This window comes from Silene latifolia, chromosome 1 (genome assembly GCF_048544455.1).
Source record: "Silene latifolia isolate original U9 population chromosome 1, ASM4854445v1, whole genome shotgun sequence".
In the NCBI taxonomy this organism is placed as follows: Eukaryota; Viridiplantae; Streptophyta; class Magnoliopsida; order Caryophyllales; family Caryophyllaceae; genus Silene; species Silene latifolia.
The window spans coordinates 22,737,608-22,755,875 of NC_133526.1; the positions used below are offsets into that span (position 1 = coordinate 22,737,608).

General features: G+C 37.5%; 1 protein-coding gene and 1 long non-coding RNA gene across 2 annotated transcripts; both read right to left on the reverse strand.

The window, feature by feature from the left end:
- Window positions 1-5,957: 5,957 nt before the first annotated feature.
- Window positions 5,958-10,173, reverse strand: LOC141601218 (putative LRR receptor-like serine/threonine-protein kinase At1g74360). Its single transcript, XM_074421484.1, has 2 exons — window positions 9,628-10,173; window positions 5,958-9,377 (listed from the first exon to the last, which is right to left on the reverse strand). The coding sequence occupies exons 1-2, from the start codon at window positions 9,704-9,706 to the stop codon at window positions 6,130-6,132; spliced, it is 3,327 nt and encodes a 1,108-aa protein (XP_074277585.1). The 5' UTR covers window positions 9,707-10,173; the 3' UTR covers window positions 5,958-6,129.
- Window positions 10,174-13,943: 3,770 nt separating this feature from the next.
- LOC141655688 (uncharacterized) lies at window positions 13,944-17,383 on the reverse strand. Its single transcript, XR_012548173.1, has 4 exons — window positions 16,722-17,383; window positions 16,544-16,615; window positions 16,271-16,407; window positions 13,944-14,115 (listed from the first exon to the last, which is right to left on the reverse strand). It is a non-coding gene; the product is annotated as an uncharacterized LOC141655688 (long non-coding RNA).
- Between the last annotated feature and the right edge of the window lie 885 nt (window positions 17,384-18,268).

An 18,268-nucleotide genomic window follows, 5' to 3' on the forward strand; every position in this document is an offset into this window, starting at 1 on the left:
AATGAAAGATACGGGATTACATTCAATAAAAGAAAATTTGTAAGACGATCTTATCCTATAATGTGCTTACGACACGGAAAACAATGTATAGATGATGTTGGAAATGCATGAGAATACCTAATCTAATAACAGATGGAAGTCATGCAAAAATGCAATTAATGAGGATTAGTTACAATTTTATGAGAAATACTTCCTCTCTTCTTAAATAATTGACGTTTTTAATTTACGAGGTGAGCCTTTGAATTCAATTTAGACAAAAATATATTGGTCGGAAAATTATAAAAATTACACCATAAAATTTCTTACGAATAGAGGGAGTAACTAAAAAAGAGCTTTAATATGACTAAAAAAGTGAGTGTCTTAAAAAGTGAGAATGATAATTAAAAAAGAATCAGAGGGAGTAACTAAATAAGTAGGTAAGTATGTGACGACATAAACATTGGTTTGGTTTAGTTTGACCAGCACGAAAAAAATGATGCATTGTTTTAGTCATTACTGAACCACTAAACCATAAAGTTTTGTAGTACAAGTAACAACTTTCATGCAGCAAAAATTGAAAAGTCTAAAAGATGTCACAATATATTTGTGTTTTATTCAAGTATTGCCAATATAATACTATTGTTTTCCCACTACTTTTAAAACCTGTGGGCTAGGCATCCACTTATACTCAACATTTGGTATTCTAGCACTGTTACAAAATGTTGGCTTTGGACTCTGAAAAATAGACTGTTCCAATGACGGAGTCAGGATTTTTCATTATAAAAGTCGCAAAATTTTAGAATACACAGACAATTAAAACTTGGGTCAAGTGAGTTCTACTGCAAATCGGCCTGAAATAGTGAAATTTTGTTGTTTAGATTCGAGCCATGTAAGAGACCATGAGGACGGAAAAACTCTGCCTTGTACAGTTTAACAATGATACATTCTCAAAATTTCAAACCTGATTGATATACGAGTAGTAACCTAAATTTATCCCTCGAACAGTTAATCCAAATGACGATGCATGCAAGTAACATTCTGAAGTCTGTAAAAGAGAAAAACTTTGCAGTAACATTTGCTGAAACTATGACAGAACTGCCTATAAGAGTAGAGGTGAATGTAATTGTATTGAATGAATTGAATGTACAATGAGGTTGGTATTTATACAACTAATGACCTAGGTTAGATAGCTCTTTGTACAAGAAAGATATTATTCACAAAATATAGAAACTATATTATACATTATTTGCTTGGTTGATTTGTTGCTGTAGACGGCTCGATATGGATCTTTGAGGAAGATACGGGAGATATGGATATATCGTTAATACGCCCCCGCAAGATGGACGGAGGAGGAAGAAGTCCAATCTTGTTTCGCAGTTCATGAAAACGAGGCTTGGGCAGAGGTTTGGTGAGAGCATCGGCCAGTTGATCTTTGCTAGCGACGTGTTGAATGCGAATGTGACCAAGCTGAAGTTGTTCTCGAACAAAGTGGAAGGAAAGCGCCATGTGTTTCATCCTGGAATGGAAGACAGGGTTCTTGGCATAGAGAGTGGCAGACAGATTGTCACAATAAATAGCTGGTGATTTGGTGGTTTGAATGTGCAACTCAGTGAGGAGGTTTCGAAGCCATAGGACATCAGTGGTGACAGCTGCGACAGCCCGGAATTCAGCTTCAGTGGTTGATAACGCAAGACCTCTTTGCTTTTTTGAAGACCAGGAGATGGGGTTGCGTCCAAGGTATATGATATAGCCGGTTGTAGATAGGTAGTGATCTTTGTCGCCTGCAAAATCAGCATCACAGAAGGCATGTAGACACATAGGTGAGGTTCGATGAAGTTGTATGCCGTATGCTTGCGTTCCTTGAAGGTAGCGGAGTAACCGTTTTAAGGCTGTCCAATGAGAAGCGGTAGGGTGATGAAGAAATTGTGCTAGCCTGTTCGTGGTGAAGGCAATGTCGGGTCTCGTTAAGGACAAGTATTGTAAGCTACCGATGATAGCTCGATAGTCCGAGTGATCGTGCAAGGGTTTATGATCTTCACGGACTAGAGAACACTCGGCTGCCATAGGGGTCGAGTTTGGTTTGGCATTAGACATTTTATATTTTAAAAGTAAGTCATGGACATACTTTGCTTGGTTAAGATGAAGACCGAGTTTGTTTGGTGTGACCTCGATACCGAGGAAGTACGATAGTGGTCCGAGATCTTTAATTGAAAAACGTGTGGCTAGGTGGTTTATAAAAGTTTGTAAATGATCATGGTTTGGTCCAGTGACGATGATATCGTCGACATAGACAAGCATGTATATACATGTGAATTTTGTTTGAAGTATAAATAAAGAGGAGTCAGATATTGATTGTTTGAAACCATATTTAATAAGATACGATTTTAGTTCAGTGTGCCAAGCTCGAGGAGCTTGTTTTAAACCGTAAATCGCTTTATTTAGTTTACAAACATGGGTTGGTTTCATTTCATCGACGAAGCCTTGTGGTTGGGCCATGTATACATCGTCTGTAAGGGTGCCTTGTAGGAATGCATTGTTGACATCTAGCTGACGCAGAGACCAAGAATGCGTTACTGCGAGTGAAAGGATTAGACGAACTGTAGTGGGTTTTACAACTGGACTGAACGTTTCAGTATAGTCTAGTCCTGGTCGTTGATGAAAGCCTTTTGCAACTAAACGTGCTTTATGTTGCTTGAGGGAACCATCGGGGTTGTATTTAATTCGATAGACCCATTTACATCCTATTATATTTTGGGACGGGTGAGTTGGGACTAGAGTCCATGTACGGTTGCGTTCAAGGGCGTCGAATTCGGCTTGCATAGCTGCGCGCCACTGGGATGAAATAAGAGCTTGTTTTACAGTGGTTGGTAAGGCATTTGGTGTAGCGGAAGCGATGGCTAAATTAGCATATCTTGGATTGGGTTTACGAATGTTATTATCCAATCTAGTTACAACTGTACGTTGTTTAGAGGGTTGTGGTTGGGGTTCATGCGTGATTTCAGGAGAAGAGGAAGAGGACGGGGTGGGTTGGCTGGGTTCGACAGGCGAGGAGGTGGGTGAGGTGGTTATTGTTGGAGTGGCAGCGGGTGTTTGGCGTCGGTTGTACACATTGATGATGGGATGACGTGAGTGAGGAATGGGTTGAGAGGTGGTAATGGTGGGCGATTGTGGATGCGACGGGGACGTGGTAGCAGGAGAAAGAATTGGTATACTTAGAGGACACCATTCGTTGGGGTTAGTGGTGTCATCAGTGGGAGGGGTTTTATTAAGAAGTCGAGAGTACGGAAATTCGTCCTCAACAAATTTTACATGGCGTGAAGTATATAACCTATTTGTTTTGGGCTCGAGGCAATGAAAGGCACTTTGAGTGGAAGAGTATCCAACAAAGATGCATGGAACGGATCGATATTCAAGCTTGTGTTTTGTATACGGTCGTAGCCATGGATAGCAAAGGCATCCAAAATTGTGGAGCTTTGTATATACAGGCAATTTATTATTTAATTTGTAGTAAGGGGTTTGTCCTTGTAGCGTAGGTGTCGGAAGTCGATTGATAAGGTATGTGGCCGTGCTAAATGCAAATGGCCAAAACGAGGTGGGTAGTTTAGCGTGTGCAAGGAGAGCGAGCCCGGTTTCTACTATGTGACGATGTCGTCTTTCGGAGTATCCATTATGCTCGGGTGTGTGAGGTGGGGTTGTAAAATGACTAATACCATTGTCGAGCAAGGTGGGAATCATTTTTTGAAATTCGCCACCATTGTCGGAAAAGAATTGTTTTATGGGTTTTTGAAAGTACTTTTCTACTAGTGCTTTGAAACGAAGAAATACTTGTAATGTGTCGGATTTACGTTTTAATGGAAATAGCCAAATATATTTACTGTAATGATCGACAAAAATTACGTAGTATTTATAGTTTTCGCGAGAGTGTACGGGACTTGTCCATAGGTCCGAAAAAATGAACTCAAGTGGTGCGTGGGTTTTGAATGTCGAGTTGCCGAATGGTTGTTTCGTACTTTTGCTTATTTGACATGATTCGCAAGACAAAAAATTTGGAATTTTAAATGGTAAACTTTTATTGATAATTCTCATTACATCATTGGTTGGATGGCCTAAACGATGATGCCATGAGATTGGAGTTGAGCTTTTCTTCATAAGGTTCACTGTTGGTGCATTAAGGCTCAACTCGTACACGCCGTTTTTAACTTGGCCCTGGTGGATTGGTGCTCCCGTCATCGTGTCCTTTATAATAAAAGAATTAGATGAGAATATGACATAGGCATTGTTATCTCGACAAAGCTTAGAAATTGACAGTATATTGCGAGAAATTTTTGGCACATGTAAAACATCATTTAATTGTAAAGACGATAAGGAAAAATTACCTATATTGGCGATGTCGAGAGCGGAGCCGTCGCCAATTATGAGGTCATCGGGACCGAAGTATGGGGAGTGAAGGGCAAGGGTGTCGAGGTCGTGGGTCACATGGTGGGATGCCCCACTGTCAAGAAGGTAGTTAGGATTGGGCATAGCTCCGGTGGAGACGGTGTGAGCCTGTGGTTGGGACTGCCGAGAGGGTGGGGCAGGAAACACTATGTTGGGAAAGAGTTTGCGAAAGAAGGGACAGTCGGCAATGACATGTCCCGTCTGTCTACACCACTGACAACGGCCTTTGAAGGGTCGTGGGTTGGGGTTAGTGGTAGGTTGTTGCTGTTGGTTGGGATAAGAGTGCGGGTTGTTGGTGTTGGGTGCACGGTTTTGGTAATAGTTGGTGTATTGTCTTTGGTTATTATAATCACGGTTTTGGCGAAAGGCGGGATTGGCAGACGGGTTGAAAATTTCAGTTTCGGGTTGTTGTTGTTTTAGGAGTAATTCGTGTTGTAGTAGTTTCTCGTGTAGTGCTTCGAAGGTTATTGGGTTGTCTCGAGCACGGACGGTGTCAAGAACTGGTTTGTAAAGTTTATAATCAAGACCTTTTAAAACTTTGAAGACGATGTCTTCCGGGTCGAGTACTTTGCCCATTAAGGCAAGTTGGTCAATTATCGCTTTAATAGAATTCATATAATCGGTTATCGATTGGTCAGTGGTTTTAACAATCGATTCTAGGCGGTCTTTTAATTGTAGTATGTGCGCACGCGAAGGGTTTGCGTAGGTTTGCGCTAGTATATCCCAGGCCTCTTTCGAGGTTTTTGCCCGGACTATAAGGGCTTGAACGGCCGAAGACAAGGTTCCCATGAGGGCACCAAGTATGAGGCCGTCCTGTTTGAGCCAGGTAAAGTAGGACGGGTTTGGTTTTTCGATTTTGTCGTCACCTACAGTGGTTGGTGACGGGGTTGGATGGGAACCGTCTAGGAATCCTAGTAAACTGTATCCAAAAAGGATGTGGGTTAACTGGAAGTGCCATGAAGTGTAGTTCATGGGTGTTAACTTCACACAATGATTGAGGTTTAGTGAAGTGAGTGGCGTGGTGTTCTCGTGAGGATTTGGGACGGTGGTGTCAAGGGTGTTTGTCATGGTGGCGGTGGGTTTGAATTGGATTTTGGTGTGGCGTTTGAAGGTTGAGCGGCGGGGTTGGAGGTGTTTGTTGACGGATCGATGTGAACTCGTTGATACCATATAAGAGTAGAGGTGAATGTAATTGTATTGAATGAATTGAATGTACAATGAGGTTGGTATTTATACAACTAATGACCTAGGTTAGATAGCTCTTTGTACAAGAAAGATATTATTCACAAAATATAGAAACTATATTATACATTATTTGCTTGGTTGATTTGTTGCTGTAGACGGCTCGATATGGATCTTTGAGGAAGATACGGGAGATATGGATATATCGTTAATACTGCCTTGTTGCATTTCTGCCAGTAAACTCAGGTCATCATAACAAGTATTAGCAACACAACGACAACAACAACATTACCCCATGTCTCAATGGCTCCCGCAAATTGCAAAGTAAGGGGGAGTCGGATGTAATATGCTAACAGCAATCACCAAAAATCTGTCAGTTTTATTTCTGATAAAAATAACAAAACGAATGAGAGTGTACAAGAAGAATGATTTACAGGTCATTCTGTGCATACCTATTATTCAAATTTCTAACTCTGTGTAAAACTGTAAATAAACAAACAAAACCTAAAAATTATTAACAGTTTCCCAATTCTATACAGTACAAACTACAGACAGAAAAGAAGGATCATTACCAACATCATTTTCATACCCAAGAATTTTTACCAACATTGATAGAACCTCCTTCATGTTAGGCCTAGCTTGAGGTGACTCAGCTGTACACTTCAAACCAATCCGAAGCAATTCACCCATCTCCGTCGTTCCTTCTTCTGCCCCAGCCTCTACGACTAGACCTGGACTTACACAATGGTCCAATTCTACCTCTTCGTTTTCACCAATCACCCGCCTTGCCCACTCTAACAAACACTCTTCTCCACCATCCACGGCCCTCCTACCTGTCGCAAGCTCCATTATTAAAACTCCGTAGCTGTAGACATCACCTTTTGTAGTAGCTTGCCATGTCTGTCCATATTCCGGGGCCACATACCCTACGGTTCCAGCCACAGTAGTAGTCACATGGGTCTCACCGACATCAACCACCCTGGCTAACCCAAAATCAGTGACTCGAGCTTTGCCATCTCGGTCTAGTAGTACATTATTTGCCTTGACATCCCTATGTACTATAGATGGGTAGCATTCATGGTGCAGGAAGACGAGGGCACGAGCCACATCAATTGCAATTTCAACACGCATTTTCCATGTTAGCCTTGTTTTGTCTGCAATGAAGTCGTCAAGGGTTCCACCCTCCATGTACTCGTAGACTAGTATTTTGTCGGCTCCATCAAGACACCAACCGTAGAGGTTTACAAGGTTTGGATGAGGCCAGTTGATCCCATGTTGGCTTAGGATTTCCATTTCTGCACGAAATTCTCGCTCCCCTTCAATTCCTCCTCTTTGTAGTTTCTTTACAGCTACTTTTCTTCCATCAGGGAGGCTTCCAGCGTAAACTGTTGCATACCCACCTCTACCGATAATTCTGTCGTCTGTGAAATTGCATGTTGCTTTCAAGATGTCGGAGTATGTGAACACTGTTTTGTCGAGTCTGATGATTTTGACAGCATCTGAGATAAATGAAGATGATGAAGTGCTTGAAGTGGGTGTGAAATCATGCGCGTATGTAACGTCTTTTAGAAGATAACCCGAGTTATTCTCTGACGGCCTCTTTGCTATGCTGTAAACCAATATAGAAACCACACCAACAATCAACATAACAAGCACCAATGTGATGATAACCAGAAATGCAGCCAGTTTCGTTGTCCTCTTATGTAATTCTTGGCTTTTCGGAGATGGTTTTGGCAAGTTGCTGAAAAAAGGTGGAAGGACTAAAAGAGGGTCACCAAGATAGGAGTCTTTGTCAAAAGTCGCAAGCTGCCCTGTCGATGGAATGACACCGGAGAGAAGTGGATTAAACGACACATTGAACTTGTTTAATTCATTTAATTCACTCAAGCTTGGCGGGAAGATCCCCGAGAAATTGTTCTGAGATAGATCAAGATCTTGGAGACATTTCATGTTTCCCATCTCGGTAGGAATTGTACCAGAGAAATTATTCTCGGACACATTCAAGACAACAAGAGGCAGACTTCCAATTTGCGGAGGCAATTCACCGTTGAACATATTACCAGCAAAATGAAGCATACTGAAATTCCTCATCCTAATAATCTCTGGCGGTATTTCACCAGAAAATCGATTGCCAGACAGCTGAACATAGCCAGAAATCTGAAGGGTCTGAACATTTGTGCCAGGCCTACACATAGGGAATAGACCGTACCCTTTAAGTACTCTATCCCATATATCTCTACAACGCTTTCTAGTTAGTAAAGCAAATGCAAAGCTAAACGGGGGATAATTCGCTGGTATCCATCTCTTCATTGCCGAGCACTCACCAGACCCCGGCAGAAGTTTTTCCCGCCGATTTGAAAGAAAAGTAGGCATAGGGTTATTTCCTATATTCATCAGCTCAGGAGGTAGTTTCCCCTGAAAATTGTTGTTCGCTAAATTTAACCATAGCAAGCTGCTGCAATTTCCAAGCTCAGGCGGGATTTCACCCGTCAAGGAATTGTTCTTGAGCATAAGCCAAAGAAGGGACTTTAAATTCCCAAGAGACTTCGGAATTGATCCTGTCAAAGCGTTGAAGGAGAGATCAAGAGCTTGAAGTTGAGTAAGACGACCATATTCAGTGGGAATTTCTCCTGAAAATTGGTTAAAACATAAATCCAGGAATTGCAACGATGACATGTTGGAAATTTCGACAGGAAGTGAACCAGCAAAGTTATTGATACTGAGGTCTAGTCTCAAAATGCTAGGCAATTGCAGAATTCCCGAGGAAATTAATCCACCAGTGAAATTATTCCCGTGTAAAACGAGAACCTTCACCTGAGTAAATCTTCCTAGAATTTCCGGTATGTCATTCTGAAACCCGTTATTGCCAAGATCTAGAAACGCCAAGCTCTTACATTTCAGCAATGATTCTGGTATCTCCCTTGAGAAATTATTTCCTCCCAAAATCAGCACTTGAAGGCTAGATAACAAACCGAGACTTTCAGGAATACTCCCTGAGAAACCACTCCCACCTAAAATCAACACTGTCAAATTCTTACAATTAGAAACTTCCTCAGGAAACTCCCCAAAAAACCCATTCTCAGACAAATCCAAAACATCCAAGCTGCAATTCCCCTCAAAAAATTCCGGCAAAATCGAACCATGAAACTCATTCTCCCCCACATTGAAGAACTTCAACCGAGCAAAACCCGGCCATACACTCCCACTAAAGTGATTTGCACTAATATCAAGATACTCCAATTTAGGACACCCATCAAAACACCCATCAATAGACCCAGTAAAGTTATTACTAGAAATATTCAACACCCTCAAATTACTGCAAACTGCAGGAAAACTAACCCTAATTTCACCCCCAATTTTATTAAGCGACAAATCCAACACCTCCAAGCTGTTAAACCCAGTTAAATTCAACTGCCCACCAATAGTATTATGTGATAAATTCAATTGCTTAAGATTTTTACACAAACTCAAACCCTCAGGAATCACACTCAAAGTATTACTAGACAAATCAAGGTCTCTTAGTTCCGTCAAACCCGAAAAATTCCCAGAAATTACCCCATCAATGTTACAGCCAGAAAGATCAATCCCGGTGACGCGACGCGTATCGGGATCACAGGAAATTCCAGTCCAATTGCAAGGGTTTTTGCTGTGTACATTCCATTGTGTGTACTTGCCTCTGTTCATTTTGTTTTTTGTTTCCAAATATGACTTCAAATTCAGTAAATTATCTCTGTCACTTTCTTCCATTGTTGTCAGAGTATCTGCCTTGGTTACTGTACCTAATCATTGTAATCAATAATTATGTCTCAAAATCTTTCTCAAAACTCCAACCATAAATAAAATAAAACATTAAAAAAACACTAAAACATTGAAACCCCACATGCTAAAACATGACAAAATAAGCAAACTAAAATTCTTACTTCTGACGGTCACAAGCTCGTACCGACTCACACCCGATTTAAATAATGTTAAAAAGGCACAAGCTTGTGGCCGTCACAAGCAAAACTTGCTGAGAAGCAAAAAGGGTACCTGAAATAAGAATCAACATGATGAATGAAAGTGAGATTATACAACCATAACGACCTAAATCAGATTCTTCGTCTACCATGATCAATATGAATTCACTTGTTGTATTATTCTTCGTCGTTGTCGTCGTCGTCTTCGTCTTTCTCTAATAAACACTTTGCTCAAAACTTCAAAAAGCCTTTATTCATGGCTTAAAGCAGAAGATTTTCGATATGTGACGGCAAAATGTAGAAGAAAGTGATACTATACCAAATATGGAACTCAACACTAAAAGTTGGTTTAGTCAAAAAAAAATAAAACAAATTGTGGTATGAATTCTCCAACTTATTTTTTTCCTTAAAAAAGTAAAAGGAATAAAGTTAATTTTTTTTTGGTACTTAATTTAATTTATTTTGTTCCTTATTTAACTTTGATAATTCATAGATTAATAAAGTATATTATGAATAAAATAATAGTAATAAATACAAAATGAATATGATAATTTGATGATGAAGTTTATTAAGAATTTTGGCAAAGTTTTCCATGGTTTCAAGTTTTTGGTAAATGGTCGTCATACCGTGGGAAGACAAGAAGCCTTATGTGGAATGAGTCGCCTATTTTGACTTAGACCATTTATAATAAGTTGAATTTTGTGACATAAATTTAAGTTGTTTTTTTTTGTTGATGATAGTCCAATTCTAGAATAAATGAAACATGTTTATGTGGTGAGTGATTTGTTTTTGTTTTTATAAATATCGATATGAGCTAGATGTCAATCAGCTGAGTCGGTAAACTTATGAAAAGAGATATTTATATTCTGGGATTGGGTTTAAATCTCGTCAACAATTTCCTTAACACCAAAGAAAATGAATTTCGGCTACGACCTTACACAAATACCTGGTAGAATGAGTGATTTTGGTGACTTTTTACGTTTGTGGATTATAATATCCTGATTTATATCTTTATTTTTCATAATACTTGTGTAAAATCGTTCTACATAATGTTAAATTTTTGCTACCATATTTGGGGGACTTGAATTCTGACTTCGCCACCAATTGAAAGTGGGGAACTTTGATTGTGATAGCAAGTTTTTAAGTCAATGTTAGGTGGGTAGATTTTCATTCGTTAATGGGGGTGGGAATGAAAGGAGTAGTTTACATGGTAAGGTATATGGCCGGTGAGGGTTTGGTATGCTACGGTGTAACACAAATTAATAATTAATAAATTTTGCTTTGTTTTTGTTTGATTATTTACATGTACTTTATGTCATTATATGCATGAGACCAAAGAGTTCAACAATTATGTGCGAAGTCACAGTCACACAAGACATTATTACAACGATAATTATAAATTATTTGTTCATCTGTTATTTTCTTTTATCCCAGTCTAATACTCCGTATTTACTCTTTTTGTATATCGATAATAGTTATCTTCTCATTAGTTTCCATGTCAAGTAGTCCAACTAACGGAGACTTGAAATACCGTATAGTTATCTTTTATTACGTTCTATAAAACTTTATTTGCCAACAGTTTAGATGAACGGAGTAATAAATAATGTTAACAGATACGGTCATTATACGGAGTACATGAATAACTAGCTTGATTACGGAGTATATCATTTTATTAAAAAAATCTTAAATAATGTTGGTAAACATTTAAACTAAAATAGTTTGTCATTGAGTATGCTAATTTAATATACTAAGAATTCCAATTAATCTACGAAATTATGGACCTGTATTTAAGAATGAGACCGTGAGAGGAGATGAATTACGTTCGCCTTAAAAAATTTATGCAATTAATAACAAATTTCGTCAAATAATGTACTGAACAATACACTGTGATATAGAAAGTTACATATAATAATGGTACGTATATACAAAGTAATTCTACGGCAGTCTTCGAGATACTAAGGCAACTTTGATCGAGTATATTACTATATTGTACTCCATATAGTGATTGTTGAGGACAAATCACAAATGCTAATTAACAAAATCTCATTATAGACGGCACATATCCGTCTATAATTAAAGACGGGTCAAATATAATACCATATTTTTAATAGGAAAAGCAACAAGTGGGATGGTGGGGGCCAAAAATATCACCACTTTCAAGCTATTTTACCCGTCTTTAGCTATAAATGGATATATTCGTCTATAGCAAGACTAGATGATGCCAATATGTCATTGCTAGTTTGCTACAAATATACAATCAATAATTTTTATATGTAGTCCGTACGTATGTAGTTGTTAGCAAAATACATTTCTATTTCTATTTCTATTAAATTGAAAGTCAAAACTTATCTTAATTTCGGAAACGTCATGTGATTAAAACAGAGAGTATATGTAGATGTATGTATTTGACCAAATATCAATTCATGGATTATATTATATAGAGTTCATGTATTTGGCCGAAAATAGATTCTTTGATTATTGATAATCTTTCATCATGCTCGTTCTACTCTCTATTTTGAGCAAGGACTTATCATTTAGGCATGTGATCAACCTTACTTGATTAGTTCTTAAACTAAATTGTCGTCAAACTCCTTTTTTAAATAATGTCGAAAAAACAAACTAATTGGCAATTGGAGTTGATATATATGGCGTGTTGGTGATTTAAGTGAATCAACGGTTTTATTTAAGTGTAGTCGGATTCGGTTAAAGTCAAGTAAATTCGGATCGCTATAAAGTGTTTGAGTTTGCGATTTTTGAATAAGTTATAATGCAAATAGAACTTGTGCATTATCATACTTATCCCAATCCCAAAAGGTGCCTTTTGGGAAAAGAACTAATTTTCCTGAACTATGCAGGAGGATACTTGTATAATTACAAGACTATGAATGAGTGCTACCAAAAAAAAAAACTAGACTATGAATGATCAAATGATGATGAGAAAAATCAGAATTTCTGACTTTGAAAGAACAAACAAATTACAAAATTTTATTTGTATTTTCTCGATTTTATTTGCCTAGAACGAGAGAAAATCGATAGTCTTATCCTGCGAGAGATTTCGTGCAACCCGAGTCAAATGTAAGGGTCGAAATACTCTGTAAGAAAAGCGATTCGTGATTCTATCGTTATCCAAGTTTATCATTTGCCATTGGCGGTCGACGGAGTGTCAACCACCATAATATTTCCAACATGGCGTGTTTAAAAGACATATCATTTAATGTGGCGTGTTTTGACTCAATCTTATCTTTATTAATTCAGACGACAATACTCAATTCAGGACGTGCCACGTCATTAATTCGGTTTTTTTTTTTTTGGAAATACATGTTATGGTGGGACCCGTTAGTGTGGAATGCATTTATTTCTTCAGAATTTCAGCTATACAAACATGCGATAAATTCCGTCTTAGAACAAATACTATGAAATAATTTTATACATTCCGAACAAATGAAATTAATGACATATAAGCGGAATGAATTACTAATCGGAATAAATGAAACTAATTATAAATAAATGAATTACATAATTTAAAAACAAAATAATAATAAAATTACATGATTACGAGAAGAAATAACATTTAATTACGGGATTGAATTAAATATAATGTGAATAAATTACATGCATAATTTTTAAAAACTAGATAGTACGATATATATTTTTTTTGAAAAATATCATTTGTTATTTCCTCTTAAATCATTGCATGTGAACACGTATTTGTAACAAGTTTAAACATTAATTATGTAGATCGTTGATTTAGACCAACTAGATAAGCACAATATAAATGCAAAAAAATAAAAAAATACATCTAAAAACATTAATACCAGTCCAAATACATACCCGTGCAATTTTGCACGGGTTTAAAACTAGTAGATATTCGAGTGGCAAAACAAAAAACAAAAAATACACAATTAAAACCAATTGTGATGTTATTTTCCTTTTGACACGTCACACAGAGTGATCGACTGGTCAAGTGGTGGCGTGTCCGGTGTCTCTACAAAATCTCATATTTTTTAGATAGTTTTGTCTTATCCCCATTTTACTGATTTTCCTTTTTATTTTTGAACATTATTTTAGCAAAATGTTTATGTTTATTATACTCAATCATTACTCAATCATAGTGAATTAGTGATATCATAATATTGATAAATTCATGTGATGTACGATTATGAAATCATTTATTAGAAGAGGATTTGACAGAGATAAAAAAAAATGTTCTAAATTAGTGACTCTAATTTTTTAGTCACATGGTAACGTGGAATTGAATCCCGATTCGAATATGTGATAGTAAACTTCAATAGAAACTTTACTTAGACTCAATAATCCAAAAAAATATTTTAGATTCATACCATATGTAACAATCCGGATTTTTAATGACTTAATTAAGGGATAAAAGCGGAAAAAAACTAAGTCATTGCTATAAAAATGAATCCAGATCGTCATGGATCACTTACACATGGCTAAATAATTTAGTCGAGAGATATAATTACAAATTAAACCAACATTAAAAGCTCCTCTCATAACCCAATATGCCCTTTAAGGGTGTCCCCATCTGACTCGTTCTTGGTACCTGAAAAACATTTAAACAAAAGTCGTTGAGCGACAGTAACCTAACCATTCTCCTATCATCGGCTTAATCATTCAAAAGCAGGCATGCGAATGGAAATGGAATGCATAAATAAGAATCACGTAAAGCATATATCACATAAGTTCTCTTATCATAACATTCTGGATATTCAAATGATACAACAATATTACTCAAAGATATTAAGAAACCATTTTAGTAATACAACAACACTCAACAAAGTTAAGCACATGTGAGCACAACAAGTCCCAATCATCAAACATGTGACGTTATTACCTTGATCTTTCTTTATCATGCAGCAACATTATTCACCATATAACAATTTCAACGGTAAATCCAACAGGCATCATGTGAGTAAAAACTGTAGTCATTTCTTTAAAAACATTTGTTTTCTAATAAATAAGCACGGGACGTGACTACTAATGTCACACGCATACTCACGGCTTGCATCTCACTTTAAGTACGAATGTGAACATCAATCCCGCCAATCATACCGATTCTAGGAGGTTTACATCTCACCCCTAGTGCTCAGTAGGACCGGACAACTAAGTTGACTTGGTTTAACAACCAGAACCGTGGGGAAGAACAGACTGCTAATGGATGGTCTCAGAGGTCCCATTTAAGTGACATGTCCCATACACTTCGAGGCACCAAGACAATCGCAACCGTCAAGGTCTGCACACGATCGCAACCGTGAAATAATAATTGCCAAGATATCTGAAAGGTAGTAAAGCTGAGCAAGCTCCTGTCAATATATGCGCATATACCCACTCCACAACTTCTTGGAACACGCAGCTCCTCAGTGGCAACTGGTCGACTACTATCCTAACGACAATCCCTCCACACGCAGCTTCGGGATGTGCTGTCCGTACTTGTATAGCATAAGCTCTCTAAGCATTCTTCCATCATGTCAATCTCTAAACCTTACCAAGGTAGCGCCCAACATGTAGTACGGAAGACTCAAACTTGTCTCTTAGAGACGATGATACATCGATATGCGGACCATCTTAACATATCGACAATACAACGACACTTGGCTCAGAGGTCCCATTCAAGGGGCATACCCAAGTAAACCGGAGAAAGATTCCATGGCTCAGAGGTCCCATTTAAGAGGCATAGCCAGTTACTGTTTCACATCGATATTCGTCTCAACGGTCCCATTTAAGGGACATGTCCCAGAGTGCTAGAAACTTTTGAATAAGAAACGTAAACATACATAAATTCATCTTGCCTTATCTTTTCTGAAATCTTTAGGATTTGGCAAATCTTATTTGGAATTTATTATTTCTAAATTCTTTATTTGAAGGAGGTATTTAGATTTTTACTATAGTAAGCTTAAGTTTAAGCTTTGTTTTTAAAGAGCTTATTCAATCTTCTTTTTAATAAAAATTTGGTTATTTAATAAACATTTTATGTAAATCATTTGGAAGGGCTACTAAATCATTTCAAATATTTTTAGAAACTAGGAGTTTAATACTTTTATAAAAGATATGAACTAAGTCACTTATTTATTAAGTAACTTTCCTTGTAATTTGGAGAAACGTTTAAATCCTGTAAACCATTTTGCTTTTGAAAACATTATCGTATACTTTTAATTTTCTAACCTTTAAAAGGATTGTTATTTAAGCTTTAAAATATAAATAAAATTTAAACTTATCTATTCTAGCCTTAGCTATATTTAAAGAGGAAAGGTATAATTCTTTTAGGCTAGTAGTTAATAGCTAATATGCTTTTACTCATATAAAAGTTAACATCTCAATAGACTGCGTACTACTAAATAAAGTGAGTGCAAAAATCATGAGGTATTCATATCGGAACATACATCACACGAGCGTAATTAAATGTAGCCAATTAAGATATTACTCAATTGCATTTCCTAATCATGTTTCTAGGTGAGAAAATAGCACAAAGATAAATCACTTGTCATCATGAAATTTTAACATACAAATCCAACTAATTGAGTAATTAACTAGCGCATATGTATATTTCATGCCATTGTTAATAATTTAGCGGTCTAGTAATTCTAATCAGAATTTTAGTAGTCAAACAAGTTACGGAAATTCATATTTAAACATATTCATTAACATTAGCATAACGAGTCTTGTAAAAATTAAGGAGGGATAGAAGAAGGTCGGGTTACCGAAGTTAGTGAAATAAATGAATGTGCTTATTAATCCGATTTAATAAGAAATTAATCGTTATTAATAAAGTCACAAGTCCGTCTTGAATTCGTCATAAAAGCAGGAGAAGTCCAAGTCCGAAACCCGTCAATCAAACCTTGAATTACGAAAGGTCAAGTTAGTAAATCGGGCTCAACCCGTATCATTAAAAGAAAGGGCACCGAGTATAACTGAGTTAACATAAAACTCAGCAATCCCCAAATCGATTTAGGGATTAAGTCACCATTACTCACTATATTCTGAAATCTGCATCGGCATTGATAGCAACAGAGGGCGAGGCGTCAATGGCGGCTCCGACAGTGGTCCTATGGCGGCGGTGGAAGAACATAACAAGGAGGAAAGCAGTCAGGAGAAAGGAAACACAGGAAAGAGCGAAAAGATAGACAGAGGTGAAGGGAAACGAAGGCTTACGACGGTGGTGCTGTTTCGATGGTAACAAAAAGTGACGGCGGCAACAAGGGAAACGTCCTCTCGGTGGTTTGAAAGGGGTTAGAACGGAATGAGAGGGGAGCAGTGGGGGAGATCAGCGACCCTGTTGAACAAAGCCGAGAAGGACAGGGAGGCATACAAGGAAGTTGGTGATGGTCAGAGCTCGGGTGACCCGGGTTTGGTGTTCCGGTGATGATGGATGGTGAGGTGACGCGCGAGCAAGAGAGGTATGATTAACGACTGATGGTGGCAGAGACGGAGATGACTGGTGATGGGTGTCCGTCGATGATGATGGTTGCTGACCACGGGGTGACAGAGGTGATAGGAGATAGATTTCGTTTCCGAAACAGAGGAAAACAGAGGAGCAAAACGGAGGTAAAGGCTGCGGTTTGGAGGTCGAATGGTGGCGTATGGTGGTGGCCATGGCTTCTGTTTTGAAACAGGGACGGAGAGCAGGGGTAGGAGTACGGAGGAGAGGTGCTCACAGCGGCAGTGAAGGCGAGTTGGTGTCGGGTCGATGTTTTGTTACATGAATAGGCGTGAGTGATGGTTGGTAACGGAATTGGCGTCGACTCGGATTAGATAGCTCTCACGAAAGTAAGAATGGCGAGGCTAGCATAACGATCATGATAATAGTTATGCAAATGGTGGTGATGATGAAACGGATGGAGGAGGTGGTATAAGAGGAGTGCTATTGACAAAAATATAAACAGGGATGTGTATAGTATAGCTATAGAAGTTATCGAACACATGTGACGGGGTAAAGGTAGAGACAAAACTATAAGCAGAGGAAAAATAAACATGAGAATGTATAGTAATGCATGTGAACTAAGGCAGTTGAACAATGAAGGTGTATAGTGGAAATGACAAAACTACATGCAGGGAAAACAAGAGAAGCAAGGTTGACATAGCCAAATGTTTGATACACTACAAATGAGTGTGATAAATGTTTGGGGTGATGTGAAGAAACATTATTGAATAGGACAACTATTGTCATCGTCTTTTTATTTGAGACAAGTTTTTGATTATAATTAAAATAAACGAAATCATTTATAAAAATTTAAATTGAGAACGAATTGAGATAAACGTAACTTAATATAATTGGGAAATTATAAAAGTAGTTTAAATGGTAATTAAATCAAATTAATTTGTAGCAGTTTAACGAAGGGGCGTTACATTATGTAAATCTTTTAGATCAAAAGTAAAATTAACGAAATTATTTGTATGATGTATGAATAATTTAAATTAAAATGAAAATGCGACGAAAACAATTTAAAATATGTGTGGAAAATGATAAAAGCAGATCTATATATAATTAAGTCAATTAATCAGTAGTGATTTAATACGGGGTGTTACACCATAATTAAATCCGGAAAATAAAAATTGTCTATTAACCCGGTCAACTTATCATTTTTTAGTACTTTGATATTTAGACCCTTTTATCATTTAGCATTTGATTTATGATAAATATTACAAAAGTTGGTCATTGTGAATGATAAGGGTTTTTATCTCTTAAACAAATGGTCAGG